Raw genomic sequence first — 15,621 nt, forward strand, 5'->3', positions numbered from 1 at the left:
GGCCTCCCAAAGTGCTGGGATTACAGGCTTGAGCCACCGCGCCCGGCCTGTATTAATTTTTATAATCTCATTTTCACCTGATCTTGCAGATAGATTTTTGCTTTCTTCTTTATTAAATTTACATAGGATTATCTATTAATCTTTACAAAGAACTGGGTTATAGTTTTAATTATCATTTTGTCTTTCTAATTCATCTTTTTTTATTTTCTATTTTCTTCTATTATTCTTTGGGTTTTATGCTATTTTTCTTAGATATATTTAGCTGTATACTTTTTCTTTTTAAAACTGACCTGTGACTTTATAAGAGTATTGCTCTGGCCACCTTTCATAGTTCTTGATATGTAGTGTAGTCATTCCTTCCCTGAATTATGTTCTTTTTCATCCAGTTATTAAAGATTGTGCTTCAAATTTTATATTCTATTCTTTTTTGTTTTGTTGCATCGTGATGAGAGATTATAGTCTTCAAATTGTCCCTTTTTTTTTTTCCTTTTAAATAAATATTGAGATTTAATATGTGATCTTTTGGCTTTGAAGAACTTCCCGCAGAAATTGTTGTATGTCAGGAGGGTTTGTGTATATGAAGCATATTTATTCTTCTAAGTTTTTTGCCATAATGTAAGAAGGTAAAAGTGATTTTTTTTTTCATTATGTACTTGGACAGTGGATGGCATTCCCAATGACAGTAGTGATAGTGAAATGGAGGACGAAACTACAGCTAATTTGGCAGCCTTGAAACTTGATGAGTGGCTCAATTTCAAACTAGAGCCAGAGGTAAGTTGCTTTCAAGTAGTGTAATACATTTCTTTTATTCAGTTAGTGTGAATTGATATATAGTATGATAAGAATTTTTCCTTTACTATTGAGCCCTTAGTATCAGAGAATACAGCTTGTTTTTCAGTTTTCATAGGGACCTCATTCATTCTCTTCTGTATTGGGGTTTATTCCAACAGAGGACTTGGAAAACCTAGTTGTAGCTCATTATTTAAGCAAGGTAATTGTCTTAGTCTGTTGTTGCTGCTATAGTAATTTATAAAGAACAGAAATTTATTTCTCACAGTTCTGAAGGATGTTAAGTCTGAGATCAAGGTGCTGACATCGGGCGAGGGCTGCTGAGCCCTGCCTCCTCTAGAGTGGAGGAATACTGTGTCCTCACACGGCAAAAGGCAGAAGGGCAAGAGGGGATGAATTCCCTCCATCAAGCTCTTTTATAAGGATACCTAGTCCCATTTGTGCAGCCAGAGCCCTCATGACTCAGTCACCCCTCAAAGGCCAACACCTCCCATTACTACTGCATTGGAGGTTAAGTTTCAACATGAAGTTTTGGAGGGGACAAAAACTTCTAACTATAGCAGTAATCCTTGAATATTTCTGGATATATAAGAAAGTATTGAGTATCGGGTACACAGGAACTCCCTTTATTTTGTATAACTATGTTTCTGAGAGAAAGATATGATTCCATACTATTTTCTGTTTTTCATATACTTCTGAATTGGGGGTTTGAGGGAGGAGGAATGTTTCTTTTCAAATTACAAATTTTTGTGACAGAGCCTCCCCTTGATTCTATCTCTACTGTTCAAGATCATTCTCTATACATTTTTGGGAGGCGCCAAGCTGTCAGTAGTTAACACTGGCTAGGTTTACTATTTTAGCATCCATTCATTCATCACTTCAACCTACTACACTCTCACTTCCATTCCCACCAATCCATCACTTCACTGAAACTGTACTTGCCAAGGTCAACTGTGTCCTTCATGTTATCAAAGTCAGTCTGCTGTCCTGGATAAATGTGACCTCTCTATATTATTTATCACTATTGTCCATATCCTCCTTTTTGTACTCCTGCCCTTCACCAATTTTCTTCCTTACTCCTGCCCCAAATTCTTTGTCACTAGTTACTGTAACATTAATCTTTCTTAATTCTTTCTCTGTAGTCAGTCCTTCTTAGTTGTTTCACAGACCTCTCTGTATGTGTTTTTGCTTTAAATTTTAAGTTGTCTAGCACTTTGTGTCTTACTCTTATCTTCTTACTCCCTCTGTACAGTCCCTGGGGACTTTACCTCTATGTGTATATTTTGCAATAATTTATGAACTGGTGACTTTCAAGTTTAGAGCTGTATCTTAGACCTTTCTATGAATCCAGCTGCCTTCAGGACATGATCATTTGGATGTTCTACAGGCACTAAAATAACACTATGAACTACACATATTTTTATTTACCCTGCTGCTACTTTTCCAGTATTAATCACACTCTACCACAACTATTGTTTACTGTCTTTCTTATTAGACTATTTAATTTGATTTTGTGTCTTAGTGCCTAAAATATAATAAATAAATTTTATTTCATTCACCCATTAAAAATAATGAAATTGGTAGTAAATTATATGAAATGTGAAATATGTTTATTGGAAACAGTTGCAAACTAATGGAAACGAATCAAACAAGTGTTTTGCATATGTGATATTCATTTGCTTGTATCTATTTGAACTGTTACAGGCAGCTAGTTTATTGCTGCAGCTCAGACAGAAGTGGCATAGCTTATTTTTACGCCGAATGAGAGCTCCATCTAAACCTTGGTCTCAAGTTGATGAAGCTACCATAAGAGCAATTATAGCTGTTTTAAGCACTGAAGAACAGTCTGCAGGTTTACAGCAACCATCTGGGATTGGTCAAAGGCCAAGGCCTATGTCTTCAGAAGAGCTTCCTTTGGCCTCTTCTTGGAGGTCAAATAATAGTAGGAAAAGTTCAGCAGATACTGAATTTTCTGATGAGTGTGCTACTGCAGAAAGGTAAATTTATGACATTTTACCAAAGTGGGTCACTTTTTCTTCAGGAAAATGAATTATTTATCTTAGAATCATATGCTTTTATAATATTTAAAAATTACTTTTTTTATAATCTAAGATCCATGAAAAGGTAGCAGTAACGTGCAAAGAGTTTTCTACTTGTCCAACTTAATTCTTCTAAGTATTGTTAATATGAATTTTAAACTACTGGTATCTGTCAGTTATTTAATAAGGCAACCCTTTGTCAGGAAAAGGTCAAAATATCTAATTTCTAGAATTGGATCTCTCAAAAATATATAGGTATTTTAAGATTATATATTTTACTTGATATATGTGAAGTAACATTTTACCTAGATACCCTGAGCTGTACTGGCTATGGCCGTTTAGAAGAACAACCTCCTTATAAGCCTTATCTAGATATCAGTACTGCTGACTAGCATTCTTATAGAAAAGTACTTCAGTCAGTGACACATGCAATGCCAGTTCTTGGTGTGAGGGATCTAGAAGTGTACAAAACATAAGATCTCCTCCAGAGGATTTACATTGGATTGAGGGGAGGCATATAATAAACATTTACTGTCATATGACAACATTTCTGTTATAATTTAGCCAAATTCTTTTGTTCATTTGCAATTAAATGTGGTGTTTTTGTTTATGAATATTAATGAGACACCTCATACTGAATTATTTATGTAAAAAATATATTCCAGTAATATGATAGTGGTTACAGTAAATCATTGGCCATGATTCAGAAGTGTTTCTGGTTATAAAAACGTTTGTTAGAATCGAATTTAAGTTATTTTATATCAGGTTTTCACCTTTTTAAAATTCATAACAAAAAACATTCTTGGCTATGAGGCTAGTTTCGGCAATACTGTAGAAAAGTCTCTATAATAAGAATTTGATTTTATAGTTAACAATGGAAACATAAAAAATACATAATGCTTACAGTTTTTCAAGGATCAGGTGGGGTTTTTAGTACCTTTTTTTGATCAGATTTTTGCATATTTGAATGAAATATAAAGGCTTAATATCATTTAAGACTTTAATTAAAGAGGAATAAAACATTGGTTTCCATGTTCTTCAGATACTACATTTTAGTAGTAATTTAACCAGTTCCCAAGGAAAGCTTGTAAAATGCGTGCCTGAACCTTTCTTTCTGATCTAGACCCTGCTGAGAAAAAGGGAGACTAAAAAGTACATTTTTTACTTAGATACGCCCCACTTTTTGAAAATATTGTTCTAGAATTTTCTTGAGCATTAGTTATTTAGAATGTGGGAATATATTTCCATAGGAATTATTCTGTAGCAGAGTTATTCCTAAACCAGCCTATGAAAAATTCTGTTAGATTCAAGAAACATGACATACTAATATATAATGCATGAGTGTTCCTTGTAGGCTGATGCAAATGAATCAATAATGTGAGACAATTGAGGAAATTATAATTTTATTGGGATTGGTAACCACTTTGGTTATGTAGGCACAATGCACCCATTTTAACAGATGCATATTTAAATATGGAAGGATAAAATGACATGATGTGTGGGATTTACTTTTAAATATGTAAGCCAAAACAGAAAAGAAGCAAGAAAGAAAAAACAAAATACTGTTAGATAAATCAAGTCGGTGAAATGTTCAAGAAACTAGGTCAGTGGTACTGTGAGATGTCCTACGTTCTGGATTTGTCTCTGCTTTTTCCTGGCACTATTTATTTCTATACCCTATGTATCTTTTATTTTTTATTTATTTTTATGTTTTATTTTTTGAGACAGTCTTGCTTTGTCGCCCAGGCTGGAGTGCAGTGGCGCGATCTCAGCTCACTGTAACCTCCGCCTCCTGGGTTCAAGCAATTCTCCTGCCTCAGTCTTCTGAGTAGCTGGACTTGCAGGTGCACGCCACCACGCCCGGCTAATTTTTGTATTTTTAGTAGAGGTGGGGTTTCACCATGTTAGTCAGACTGGTCTCGAACTCCTGACCTCGTGATCTGCCCACCTCAGCCTCCTAAAGTGCTGGGATTACAGACGTGAGCCACTGTGCCCGGACTCCATACCCTATGTATCTTGTGTAAGCTGGTGGTTAGCTCTCAGGGCTTGATTGGATCCAGTGTTTTAACAATAATATTTTATAGGTGGTGTTGTGAACTTTATATTGCAATACATCAGGAAGCACTTAATGTCTGATTGTCCCAGAAAGACCCGTACTTTAAGAAAAATTATGAAATTCCTGAACTGCCATGTTTGTGGCATTTATTCATAGAATTTTAGAATAGAAAAATCTTGGAGTTTAGATATAATCCTTTTATTTAACAGATAAGGAAATTAAAGCTCCAATAAGTTAAGAGGCTTGCCCAGGATCTCATACCTAGTTAGGTGTAAATTTAGAACTGTCATAGACATCTATATTTCCTGACCTTAGTATTTTTAAATAATATTCCATAAATCATAAGATCATTGGGACTTTGGATTAAAATGGCATCTGCTTTGTATTATAAACTTATACATAACTAATCTTTGTATTACGAACTTATATATAACTGATCTTTGCTTCCTCCTTCTTGCTCAAGAATACTGATGAAATCTCCATCTCCAGCATTACACCCACCTCAGAAGTACAAAGATAGAGGAATTTTACATCCTAAACGAGGCACCGAGGACCGATCAGATCAGTCTTCTGTGAAATCTACAGACAGCAGTAGTTACCCAAGTCCTTGTGCTAGTCCTTCTCCTCCATCCTCAGGAAAGGTAGAGTATCTGAAAGGAAATGTAGTAAGGAACAGATTTGTAGCACATGTAATGCTAGGTAAATAAAATTGTAAAACAATTAGAGTACTTTTCTAATTGTGGCCTCTTTTCTAGATGTAAGTTGAAGCTAGCAAACTTGATACACTTTGAGTAAATGTAAAATTTTTCCTGTGTGCCAAATATTTCTAGTTATTACCATCTTGGGGTATTTTAGAATGTTTGAAAACTATAGATCATTCACTACTGGCACGTAGTTAGGCTGTTTATTATTTGTTTCCTATTTGTTTCGAACCTTTTTTTTTGAGATGGGGTTTCACTCTTTTACCCAGGCTGGAGTGTTGTGGTACAGTCATATCTACTGCAGCCTTGAACTCCTGGGCTCAAGTGATCTTGACACCTCAGCTTTTGAGTGTCTGGGACCACAGGTGCCTGCCACCGTGCCCAGCTGATTAAAGAAAAATTCTTGTTTTGTGGATGCGGATCTCCCTTTGTTGCCTAGGTTCGCCTCAAACTCCTGGGCTCAAGTGATCCTCCCGTCTCAGCCTCTGAGTGGCAGGCATTACAGGTGTGAGCCACCATGCCTAGCCCTTTAGAAACTTTTTTGCTAAAATAAATAACAAAAAGATTAATTTAACTTTGGTTTATAATTTCAGAATTGAAAACAGTGGTTTCTGTCTGTTGTTAATTGATTTCTACAGTGGTTATATTTAAAAAACAAGATGGGATAAGGTTAGGAAGGTAGGAAATGTTGATATGGAATTGAAAACTGTACCTTTAAAAAAACTTGTAATAAGAATAATTTCAAATGTTCATGATGTGATTACTTTTACTTTCCTGTTTTAGTAGCTGAGTAGGTATTTGATTAGAGGTTATTTAGCTGCATATTGTATTGTGGTGAATGTGTCTATTGAAATACTCTTTGTTAAATAAGAGGAAAATAAATGTTTTTGTAGATTTGCATTCTTAGGTTTTGAAGTTTTTTGGTTTATTTATACACCTTTATTCAGGTGTAATTTACAATAAAGTTCACCAGTTTAAACTGTATGATTTAATGAATTTTGACAAATGTAAACAATCATGTAACTATACCACAATCATCTACATATTTCCATCACCCCTACTCCCTGGTAACCCACTGTTCAGCTCTTTGTCCCTTGAATTTTGCCTTTTCTGGAATTTCCTGTAAATGGAATCATATATATGTAACGTTTTGTGCCTGGCTTATTTCACTTAATAGAATCCTTTTGAAATTATATTAAGTGAAATAAGCCAGACACAAAATGCTACATACATAAGATTGAATGTATCAACAATCTATCCATATTGTTGAGTATATTATTAGTTTATCTTATTGCTGAGTAGTATTCCATTTTTAGATAGACTGGTTTGTTTTTCCATTCATCAGTTGATGGACATTTGGGTTGTTTGCACTTTTTGGCTGTTATGAATAAAGTTGCTAACATTGTACTAACTGGTACCAACATTCAAGTTAAATCTTTGTGTCTAAATATGTCTTCTGTTCTTTGGCAAATCCCTAGGATTAGTATCGTTTGAGTTGTTTGAAAATGTATATTTAGCTTTACAAGAAACTGTCCAACTGTTTTCCAAAATGACAGTACTGTGTTGCATTTCCTTTAACAATCTTTAAGAGTTCCATTTGTTCCATATTCTTGACAGTATTTGGCATTATTAGCCTTTGTAATTTTAGCCATTCCAGTTGGGTATGTAGTAATAGGCCATTATAGTTTTAATTTGTATTTTCCCAGTTACTAATGATGTTGAGCATCTTTTCATGTGCTTATTAGCCATTGTGTATCATCTTTGTGAAATGTTCAAATTTTAGTTCACTTTTTGTTGTTAGTTTTTGGTGATTTGTCATCTTTCACTGAGTTGTAAGAGTTTTCTGTATATTCTGGGTACAAGGCTTAATTATTATATGTTTTGCATATATTTTCTAACAATATGTGTTAGATATGTTGTTTTTCCATTTCCTTAACAGTATCTTTTGAAGAGCAAACGTTTTTCATTTTGATGGAGTCCATTTCATCAACTTTTTCTATTATGATTCGTATTTTTTCTGTACTAAGAAATTTTGTGTACCAAACCCAAGATCATAATTTTCTCCTGTGTTTTCTTTTAGAAGTTTTATAGTTGGCAATCTTTTGCTTATACAATTGTTCCAGTACCATTTGTTAAAAACCATTTTTTTTTTCCCATTGAGTTACTTTGACACTGTTGTCAAAAATCAACTGGCCGTAAATATGTGGTCTACTTATTGGACTCTTTAGTTTCATTAATCTGTCTCTCTCTCTCTTTCTCCCCCCCCTCAATATATGATATATATTAATATATTTATGTACTATGTATTTACATATTATTAATATATTGTATATAATACTATATAATATATAGTATATTTATATATTTATATGTGGTATTTAATATATATATTTGCCGGTGGTACACTGACATTATTTTAGTAGCTTTATAGTTAAGTCTTGAAATCAGTTAATCCTTCACCTTCAATCAATTGTCCTTCAACTTTGTTTATCTTCTTCAATATTGTTTTGGCTGTTCCAGGTCCTTTGTACTTTCGTATAAACTTTAAAGTCAGTTCATCAGTTTCTACAGAAAAATTTTTTGGTATTTTGAGTGGAATTGCATTGAATCTATAGATCAATTTGAAAAAAATCAACAATTAACACTTTTTAGTCTTCTAATCCATAAGCATAGTATATCTATTTCCCTCAACAATGTTTTATAAATTTAAGAGTACAAGTATTACACATTTTTTGTTAAATTTATCCCTAACTATTTAATGTTTTTGATACTGTTTTTTAGAATTTTAATTGCAGGTGTTCATTGCTAGTATGTACAAATACATTTGATATTTGTATTTGCCCCGAATCTTATGACCTTACTTCATTTATTAATTCCATTAGCTTTTTATGCCATCTGATAATAAAGATAGTTTTACCTTTTTTCCTTTTCAATCTGATTGCTGTTTATTTCTTTTTTACCTTATCTCTCTGGCCGGAGTCTCCAGTAAAATGTTGTTCAGTGTTGAGAGCCACATATCTTTGCCTTGATCTTAGGAGGAAAGCATTTTTTGTCTATTAGTATGGCGAATTCCTTGCTTGATTTTCTTATGTTTATACCTCACTTGGTCATGGTGTTATTTTTATATATTGCTGGATTTGATTTTGTTAAATGAGGGATCTTTGTTCATGAGGGGTATTATGCTGTAGTTCTTTTTCGTTATGTATCTTTGTATGGTTTTGATGTCAGAGTAATGCTGGCCTCATAAGATTAGTTGGGAAGTGTTTGTCCCACTTCAGTATTTTAGAAGAGATGTGTAGAATTGGTATTATTTCTTCCTTGAATATTTGATAGAATTCACTAATGAAGCCATTTATTTATTTATTTTTATTTTTTATTTTTTATTTTTTGAGACAGTCTCACTCTGTCACCCAGGCTGGAGTGCAGTGGCACGATCTCAGCTCACTGCAAGCTCCACCTCCTGGGTTCACGCCATTCTCCTGCCTCAGCCTCCTGAGTAACTGGGATTACAGGCATGTGCCACCACGCTTGGCTAATTTTTTGTATTTTTTAGTAGAGACAGGGTTTCACCATGTTGGTCAGGCTGGTCTCGAACTCTTGATCTCAAGTGATCCGCCCACCTCAGCCTCCCAAAGTGCTGGGATTGCAAGCGTGAGCCACCGCACCTGGCCAACAGTGTTCTTTTATTTTACACTTTACTCCTTTGTGTTACTGTTTTCATACATTTTGTTTTTATATAAATGCTATAATGTATTATTTTTACTTTACATAGTCAGTTATCTTTTACGAAGATTTCAAAGCCAGAAAAATATATTTTTATATTTATTATTTACTAATCTTGGGCTCATTATTCTTTTGTGTTAATACGAATGCGCACTTTGTGTTATTTACTTCTGCCTGAAGAACCTCCTTTCTGGGACTCTGGATACACAGATACAAGACCATTTCATATGGTTCCACAGGTCACTGACGTTCTCTTCATTTTTTTCAGTCATTTTTGGTGTCTAATCTGGTGTTCTTTCCTTCTCATGTGTTTTCAAATGCTGTATTTTCATCTCTAGAAGTTCCTTTCGGGTCTTTTAAAAATTTTAAAAATATATATACACACACACACACACATATATATATATATATATATATATATGTGTATATATCTTCTGGCCGGGCTTGGTTTATGTCTGTAATCCCAATGGTTTGGGAGGCCAGGTTGGGATGATAGCTTGAGGCCAGGAGTTTGAGAACAACCTGGGCAACGTGGGAAGACCCCATCATCTCTACAAAAGAATAAAAAAACTAGTTGGGCGTGGTGATGGGCCACCTGTATTGCTAGCTTCTGGGGAGGCTGAGGCAGGAGGATCACGTGAACCCAGGAATATGAAGTTATAGTGAGCTATGATTGTGCCATTCCAGCCTGGATGACAGAGTGAGACTCTGTCTCCCTAAAAAAAATTAAGTAAATAATATCTTCCATTTCTCCTCTCATTATGTTCAAGTTTTCCTCTACTTTTTTGAACATAATGAATGTTTTTATAACAGATGCTTTAACATTCTTGTCTCCTAACTGCATGAACTCAGTCATCTCTGAGACTGTTTCTGTTTATTACTTTTGGCATTTTTTTTCTTTCACTTTTGTTTCTGTTTTGTCTTCTTGTTATCCAGTACTTTGTGGAGAAAATGTAAGAGTACAAATTTTATATTCCGTATGCACATGGGAAATGGGTTCAGATTTGTAAAGAGCTATTAAAAATCTACTTGTAAATGTGTCTGATTGCTCATTGCAATCAGAGTCTCAAGATGACAACAGTATTTAACTTCTCTTTGGCCTTCATTATGTAAATAACAACCTTTGTATATTCTCCTGTTTTGTGTTTCTTGTAATTTTGTTGGGCAGCTAGGTTTTTGTATATTCCTTTCAATAGGGTTAGACTTTGTTCTGATTCACAGCTTAGTTGCAATCAGTTGAATCCTTTTGAAGTTTGCTTTTAAGCAATGTTAGGGTTGGGCCAGAGCAGTCTTTATTCTGTTATTAATTTAGTTCCAATACTAAGGTATGGCCCTCCTGTGGGCCAGTACCATATGTATTACAGGTTCTATCTGTTCTGGCTGGAGATAACATGAAATATTCCCAGCCATGTGTGAGCTCTAGGAATTGTTTGGTCTACTTGTTTTCCTTTGGATCTTTCCCTAGCCTTGGGTTATTTATCTTTTTTCTCACTCATGTTCAGGTCAGCACTTAGCTAAACACTTGTGGGAACCCCTCTGCTTTTTCTTTGGAGCTCTCTTTATGTGCAGCTCCTTTCTATCTAACATAGTACATTGCCATGTGCAGTAGCCACTTCGGTCTCTGAACTCCAGTTTCTTTCTGCACAACTTAATTGAGACCACTGTACTGTTTTTCTTTGTCCTCTGAAAACTGCCTCCAGGCAGTAAGCTGGAGAAATATTTGTTTTGTTTTCCGATTTTGAAAGTGTATTAAAACATTTTCTGAAAGTATATTTGAGGTATAAACCAAAGTTGGTACTCCAGGATCCTTTGTTGATAAGGGATTTTGAATGCTCTGAAAATGAGTACTTGTTTTTAGCTAACTTTATTTTGGTTGAGTCTTGTATAGGTTTCAGACATGATAGAGCTATTTGCATTTGTTGAATATATGGTAAAATATTTTGGCTTATATGTTTATGAAGATGTTATTTAATGGAGCCTATTGGTTTTGAAAGGTCAGATTACCTTTCAAGAACTTATGTATTCTTTTATAGGGATCAAAATCTCCTTCACCAAGACCAAACATGCCTGTTCGATACTTCATAATGAAGAGTAGCAATTTGAGAAACCTTGAAATTTCTCAACAGAAGGGTATTTGGTCTACAACTCCTAGTAATGAACGGAAGCTAAATCGAGCCTTTTGGGAAAGCAGCATGGTTTACTTGGTATTTTCTGTTCAAGGATCTGGACATTTTCAGGTGAGCCACCCTGAATCAGTAAAATGGGGTTGTTCTGGCTATAGGTTAAATCATAGAGATTTTTAGAAAAACAGCTGGCTTTTCATTGCATCAGAATGCAAGAATGTCTTTTGCTTGATTGAGAATGAGGGATATATTGCATCTCTTTAGAGGATGATAGAACTGAAATCCGCTTTGTCAGATAAACTATGTTTCCTTCTGAAGACAACTTCAGATTTACTAATTCTCAGGTGGATTCAAAGTAATGAGAAGCTTGACCTTTTGGTAAAATATTTATTTAAATAGGCCAAGGAAGTTAGTATTGACAATCAATAAACTAAGTATGTTTCTTAACCATCACCCATCTTGACTTAATGTATACCTGAATGTATAAAATAATACATTTATTATTTGATGTTTGTTATAATTTTTGGAAATGAAAGCCTAGAAGTTAACTTGTATCCATTTATCATGGAACAAATATGGTCTTAGAACTGTTGCTGTTTTATTTAGAAATCATTATTGATATTTGAAATTGTTAGGAGGCTCGAACTGTTTTCTCTAAAATTTGCTAAGAGAGCTTTTAATGAAAAATTTAATAAGTAGCTTATTTTTTGTTTTTGTTAGGTTTCTGTTATTTTAATATTATATCTTTATCTTAAAATTTGTAAAACTCAGCCTTCTCAGATAAATTTAGACATGTTAATCTCCTCCTCACCTCTATTCCTTCCTCCCATTTCACCTACAGGGATTTTCTAGGATGTCTTCTGAGATTGGAAGGGAAAAGAGCCAGGACTGGGGCTCTGCGGGACTAGGAGGAGTATTTAAAGTGGAGTGGATACGAAAAGAAAGCCTTCCCTTTCAATTTGCACACCATTTACTCAATCCATGGAATGACAACAAGAAAGTACAGATAAGCAGGGATGGGCAGGTATACAATGGCATTTTTTTTTTTAACTTTTATTTCTGTTTGTTTTCTTGTTATCCAGTGCTTTAATTGAGAATAAAATGTAAGAGTACAAATTTTACATTCCATATGCACATGGGAAACAGGGGTTCAGGTTTGTAAAAAGCTAGTAAAAACCTACTTGTAAATGTGTCTGATTGTTTGTTGCAATCAGAGTCTCAAGATGACAATAGTATTTAACTTCTCTTTGGCTTTAATTATGTAAAGTAAATAACCTTTTATATTCTGGTGGCTTGTTTATTTCTGTAATGTTTTGCTTTGTCTTCATGATGCTACTTACATGCATTTTAAGCTAGTTAAGATGATGGAAATTAATATATATTGATCAAATACTATGCTAGCTGCTTTATAAGATATAATTTATTTCTTATGATTAAATTATTAGTCCAATTTTATATAGGAGAAAATAGACTCAAAGATTAGTTTTGCCTGAGGTTACACAGCTAGTAATGTATCTGAACCAGTATGACTCGTTTCAAATCACTGTGTAAAAAGGGGTGTTTAGGTTCCTCTGAAGTGCTTATCATAGGTATCATTCCATAGGAGGACTATAAAGTGGCATTCTTTTCAGTTGTGTGAGAATAATTTCATTTTTATTCTATAATGATTTTGAAGAAATATCTGTTAGAAATAATTCTTAGAAGAAAAAATATTTTAATAATTTTCAAGATAAGAAGATGTAGTTGCTTAAGAGAGTTTCGTGGGAAAAACCCAACATCAAATATGCAGGTTTCACAGTAAACCTTTGGAAGTTCCAGCTGAGTGCTTTTGCTAAATCTCTATTAAAAACACAATCCATTATTTTTAGGTAGAAACAGTTCCAGAAGGACTCCATGGGAATCTGTTGCCATTTTGTCACAAAAGTTGAGAGATTTTGCAGATTAACTGTAATCTTAAATCTGGAAGTCAACTCCATAAACCTTAAAGCAAAGAATTAGAACAATTCATACCATATGATTTTAGCATACTCTGGTAGGAAAATGAAATTTAAAGTGTTTTTCTTACATTTTTATCAGTATAGGTTTTGGTCATTAAAAATTTTCAATCCAGTTATTTTTATGTTTATTTTCACTTCTGATTTATCTAGGAACTAGAGCCTCAGGTTGGTGAACAGTTGCTCCAGTTATGGGAACGTCTTCCCTTGGGCGAAAAAAACACAACTGATTGACACTCAGGTTATACCATCTTGACTTTGAGTATTGGCAGTATTTGTGATCATTAGGAACTTTTCAGATTATTTATCTTTTTTTTTTCCCCTTTCTTCTAGAACTCTTAGCTGTGGAAGAACATCATGCCTATTTATAACTACTGAATGCACTGACTTTCAAAAACTGAGATGGAGTGTGTGCTACGAATGGGCTTTTTAACACTTTTAGAGTGTAGCTTTAGAACTACCATCTTCATATACAAGAGAAAGGAATCATTTAAATTTTTATAGTGATCATAGAGAATGATTATATGATGTTTGTAATGAATAAAATAGTTTCATCATTTGGCACAATAGCAGTTATTTTAAACAAACTTAATTTGAAGTTAAACATTTCATTTTTAGAAACACCGAATTACAGTTCTTATTGATGACTTTTTAATGCAGAGTAAGTTGTTTAAGAAAGACCTGAATATGTCAGAACATCTGAACACCATTTTAGAAGAGTCAACTCTTAAGATTATCATTAGAAAACAAATACGTCAACACCTATGAAAAGAAGCGGGGAAAACGACAAGGACAACAACAAAAAACCACTGAAATTCTACAAATGTCCCTTTTAGAAATCGTATGTGCTAAGGGCTATTCATTCTGCCATTTTTAACTTGAGACACATTAAGAAATAAGATGGATGTTTTTTTCTGTGATTATGAAATGCAATAAAATCTGAATATGGGGCAAAGTTTCTTCCTGATCAGATTAGATTAAGTGCTTAATTTTATTCCTAATCCTGCCCCTTTTAACCTGATGTGTACCTTACTCTTTCCTCCCTCTCCCTCCCTTCGTCCTCTCCCCGCTCCTTCCCTGCATTTCTCCCTTCCTCCTCACATCTCTTATATGAGCACAGCAATTATGACCTTGTTGTTTTGGCTACAACTTGATTGAAACAAGTTCAAAATTTAAACAACTTCAAGTTTTTAAAAATTCTCAACTGGTAGCTTGCTTGCTGTGTGTCTTCCAAAGTAAAACCTGCAAGCACCACAATTCTAAGTGCCGCCTTCCATTTTTTCCATGTTTTCACTGGCTTATGTTTTCAGATATGATTTTCCTTTTTCACATGTATGGTTTAATAAATGGGGGATTTTTTTTTTGTAAACCTGTGCTAGTGCCAAGTCTCATATTTCTTTGCCATCTCAGAATTATTTATCTTTTTACCACCACTGTTTATAAAATTTCCTTAGAGACTTTTTGAAGGGAAAATAGAGCAACAGGGAAAAATGAAAGAAATGTCTTGGTTACTGAGCTCTGAATAGACAGGTTTGATAGCACTTCTCATGACACATTTTAGTTATTCTTATAAAAGCAAACAAACAAACATGAGTGTAAATTAAAGACAAAAAGAAAACTCTGGTTTTATATTTGAGAACAAGTGAAAAATCATGGGTCAACATAAAATCTTGAGAACTCTTTTACTTTCTCTAGGAAAGCATTATATAGTGGTGCATTAGTTTAGAAAGTCAGCTATAATGTTGCCTGTATTTCTAGTTATTAGATTTGGGGGTTTTTTGTACTTTAAGACATACCTGTAAATTGAACCTATATGAATTATATTCCAGTGTATGTGTATTATAGTTCTTTTCCTATTAGAGCAACTTGTGTTTCCCTGATAATGTATAAATTTTTTAGGTATATACTTAATAGTTTACAATGTTCTAAATTTGGAAAGACTTCAAAAAAAACTTGTTTTAATTTCCATCTGTTTTGTAATATCTAGCTCTATATGTAAATGATGGGTTTGTTGGTATTTAAAATGAATACAACTTGAATAATTAAAATGCTGTTTTTTGGAAGTGATAAACTTTAAATATACTTATTAAAATGAAATTCTATTAAGTTATTCAGATCTTATTTCTTATACTTTATAATAAGACTAAGTTAACAATGATCAACAATATCCCCTGAGATAATAATGAATTTCAAACA

General features: G+C 33.7%; 1 protein-coding gene across 1 annotated transcript in view; it reads left to right on the forward strand.

Annotated features, from left to right (window-relative positions):
• The window catches only part of YTHDC2 (YTH domain containing 2), a 77,384-nt gene extending 61,853 nt beyond the window's left edge, over positions 1–15,531 (forward strand). Inside the window, exons 24-30 of the mRNA XM_011963648.1 lie at positions 662–771; positions 2,494–2,786; positions 5,348–5,525; positions 11,342–11,545; positions 12,273–12,455; positions 13,579–13,666; positions 13,759–15,531. Coding sequence (XP_011819038.1) covers positions 662–771; positions 2,494–2,786; positions 5,348–5,525; positions 11,342–11,545; positions 12,273–12,455; positions 13,579–13,659 — 1,049 coding nt within the window. The 3' untranslated portion in view covers positions 13,660–13,666; positions 13,759–15,531. The remainder of the gene's footprint in view (positions 1–661; positions 772–2,493; positions 2,787–5,347; positions 5,526–11,341; positions 11,546–12,272; positions 12,456–13,578; positions 13,667–13,758) is intronic.
• Positions 15,532–15,621: the final 90 nt, after the last annotated feature.

This window comes from Colobus angolensis, unplaced genomic scaffold (genome assembly GCF_000951035.1).
Source record: "Colobus angolensis palliatus isolate OR3802 unplaced genomic scaffold, Cang.pa_1.0 Scaffold62, whole genome shotgun sequence".
NCBI lineage: Eukaryota > Metazoa > Chordata > Mammalia > Primates > Cercopithecidae > Colobus > Colobus angolensis.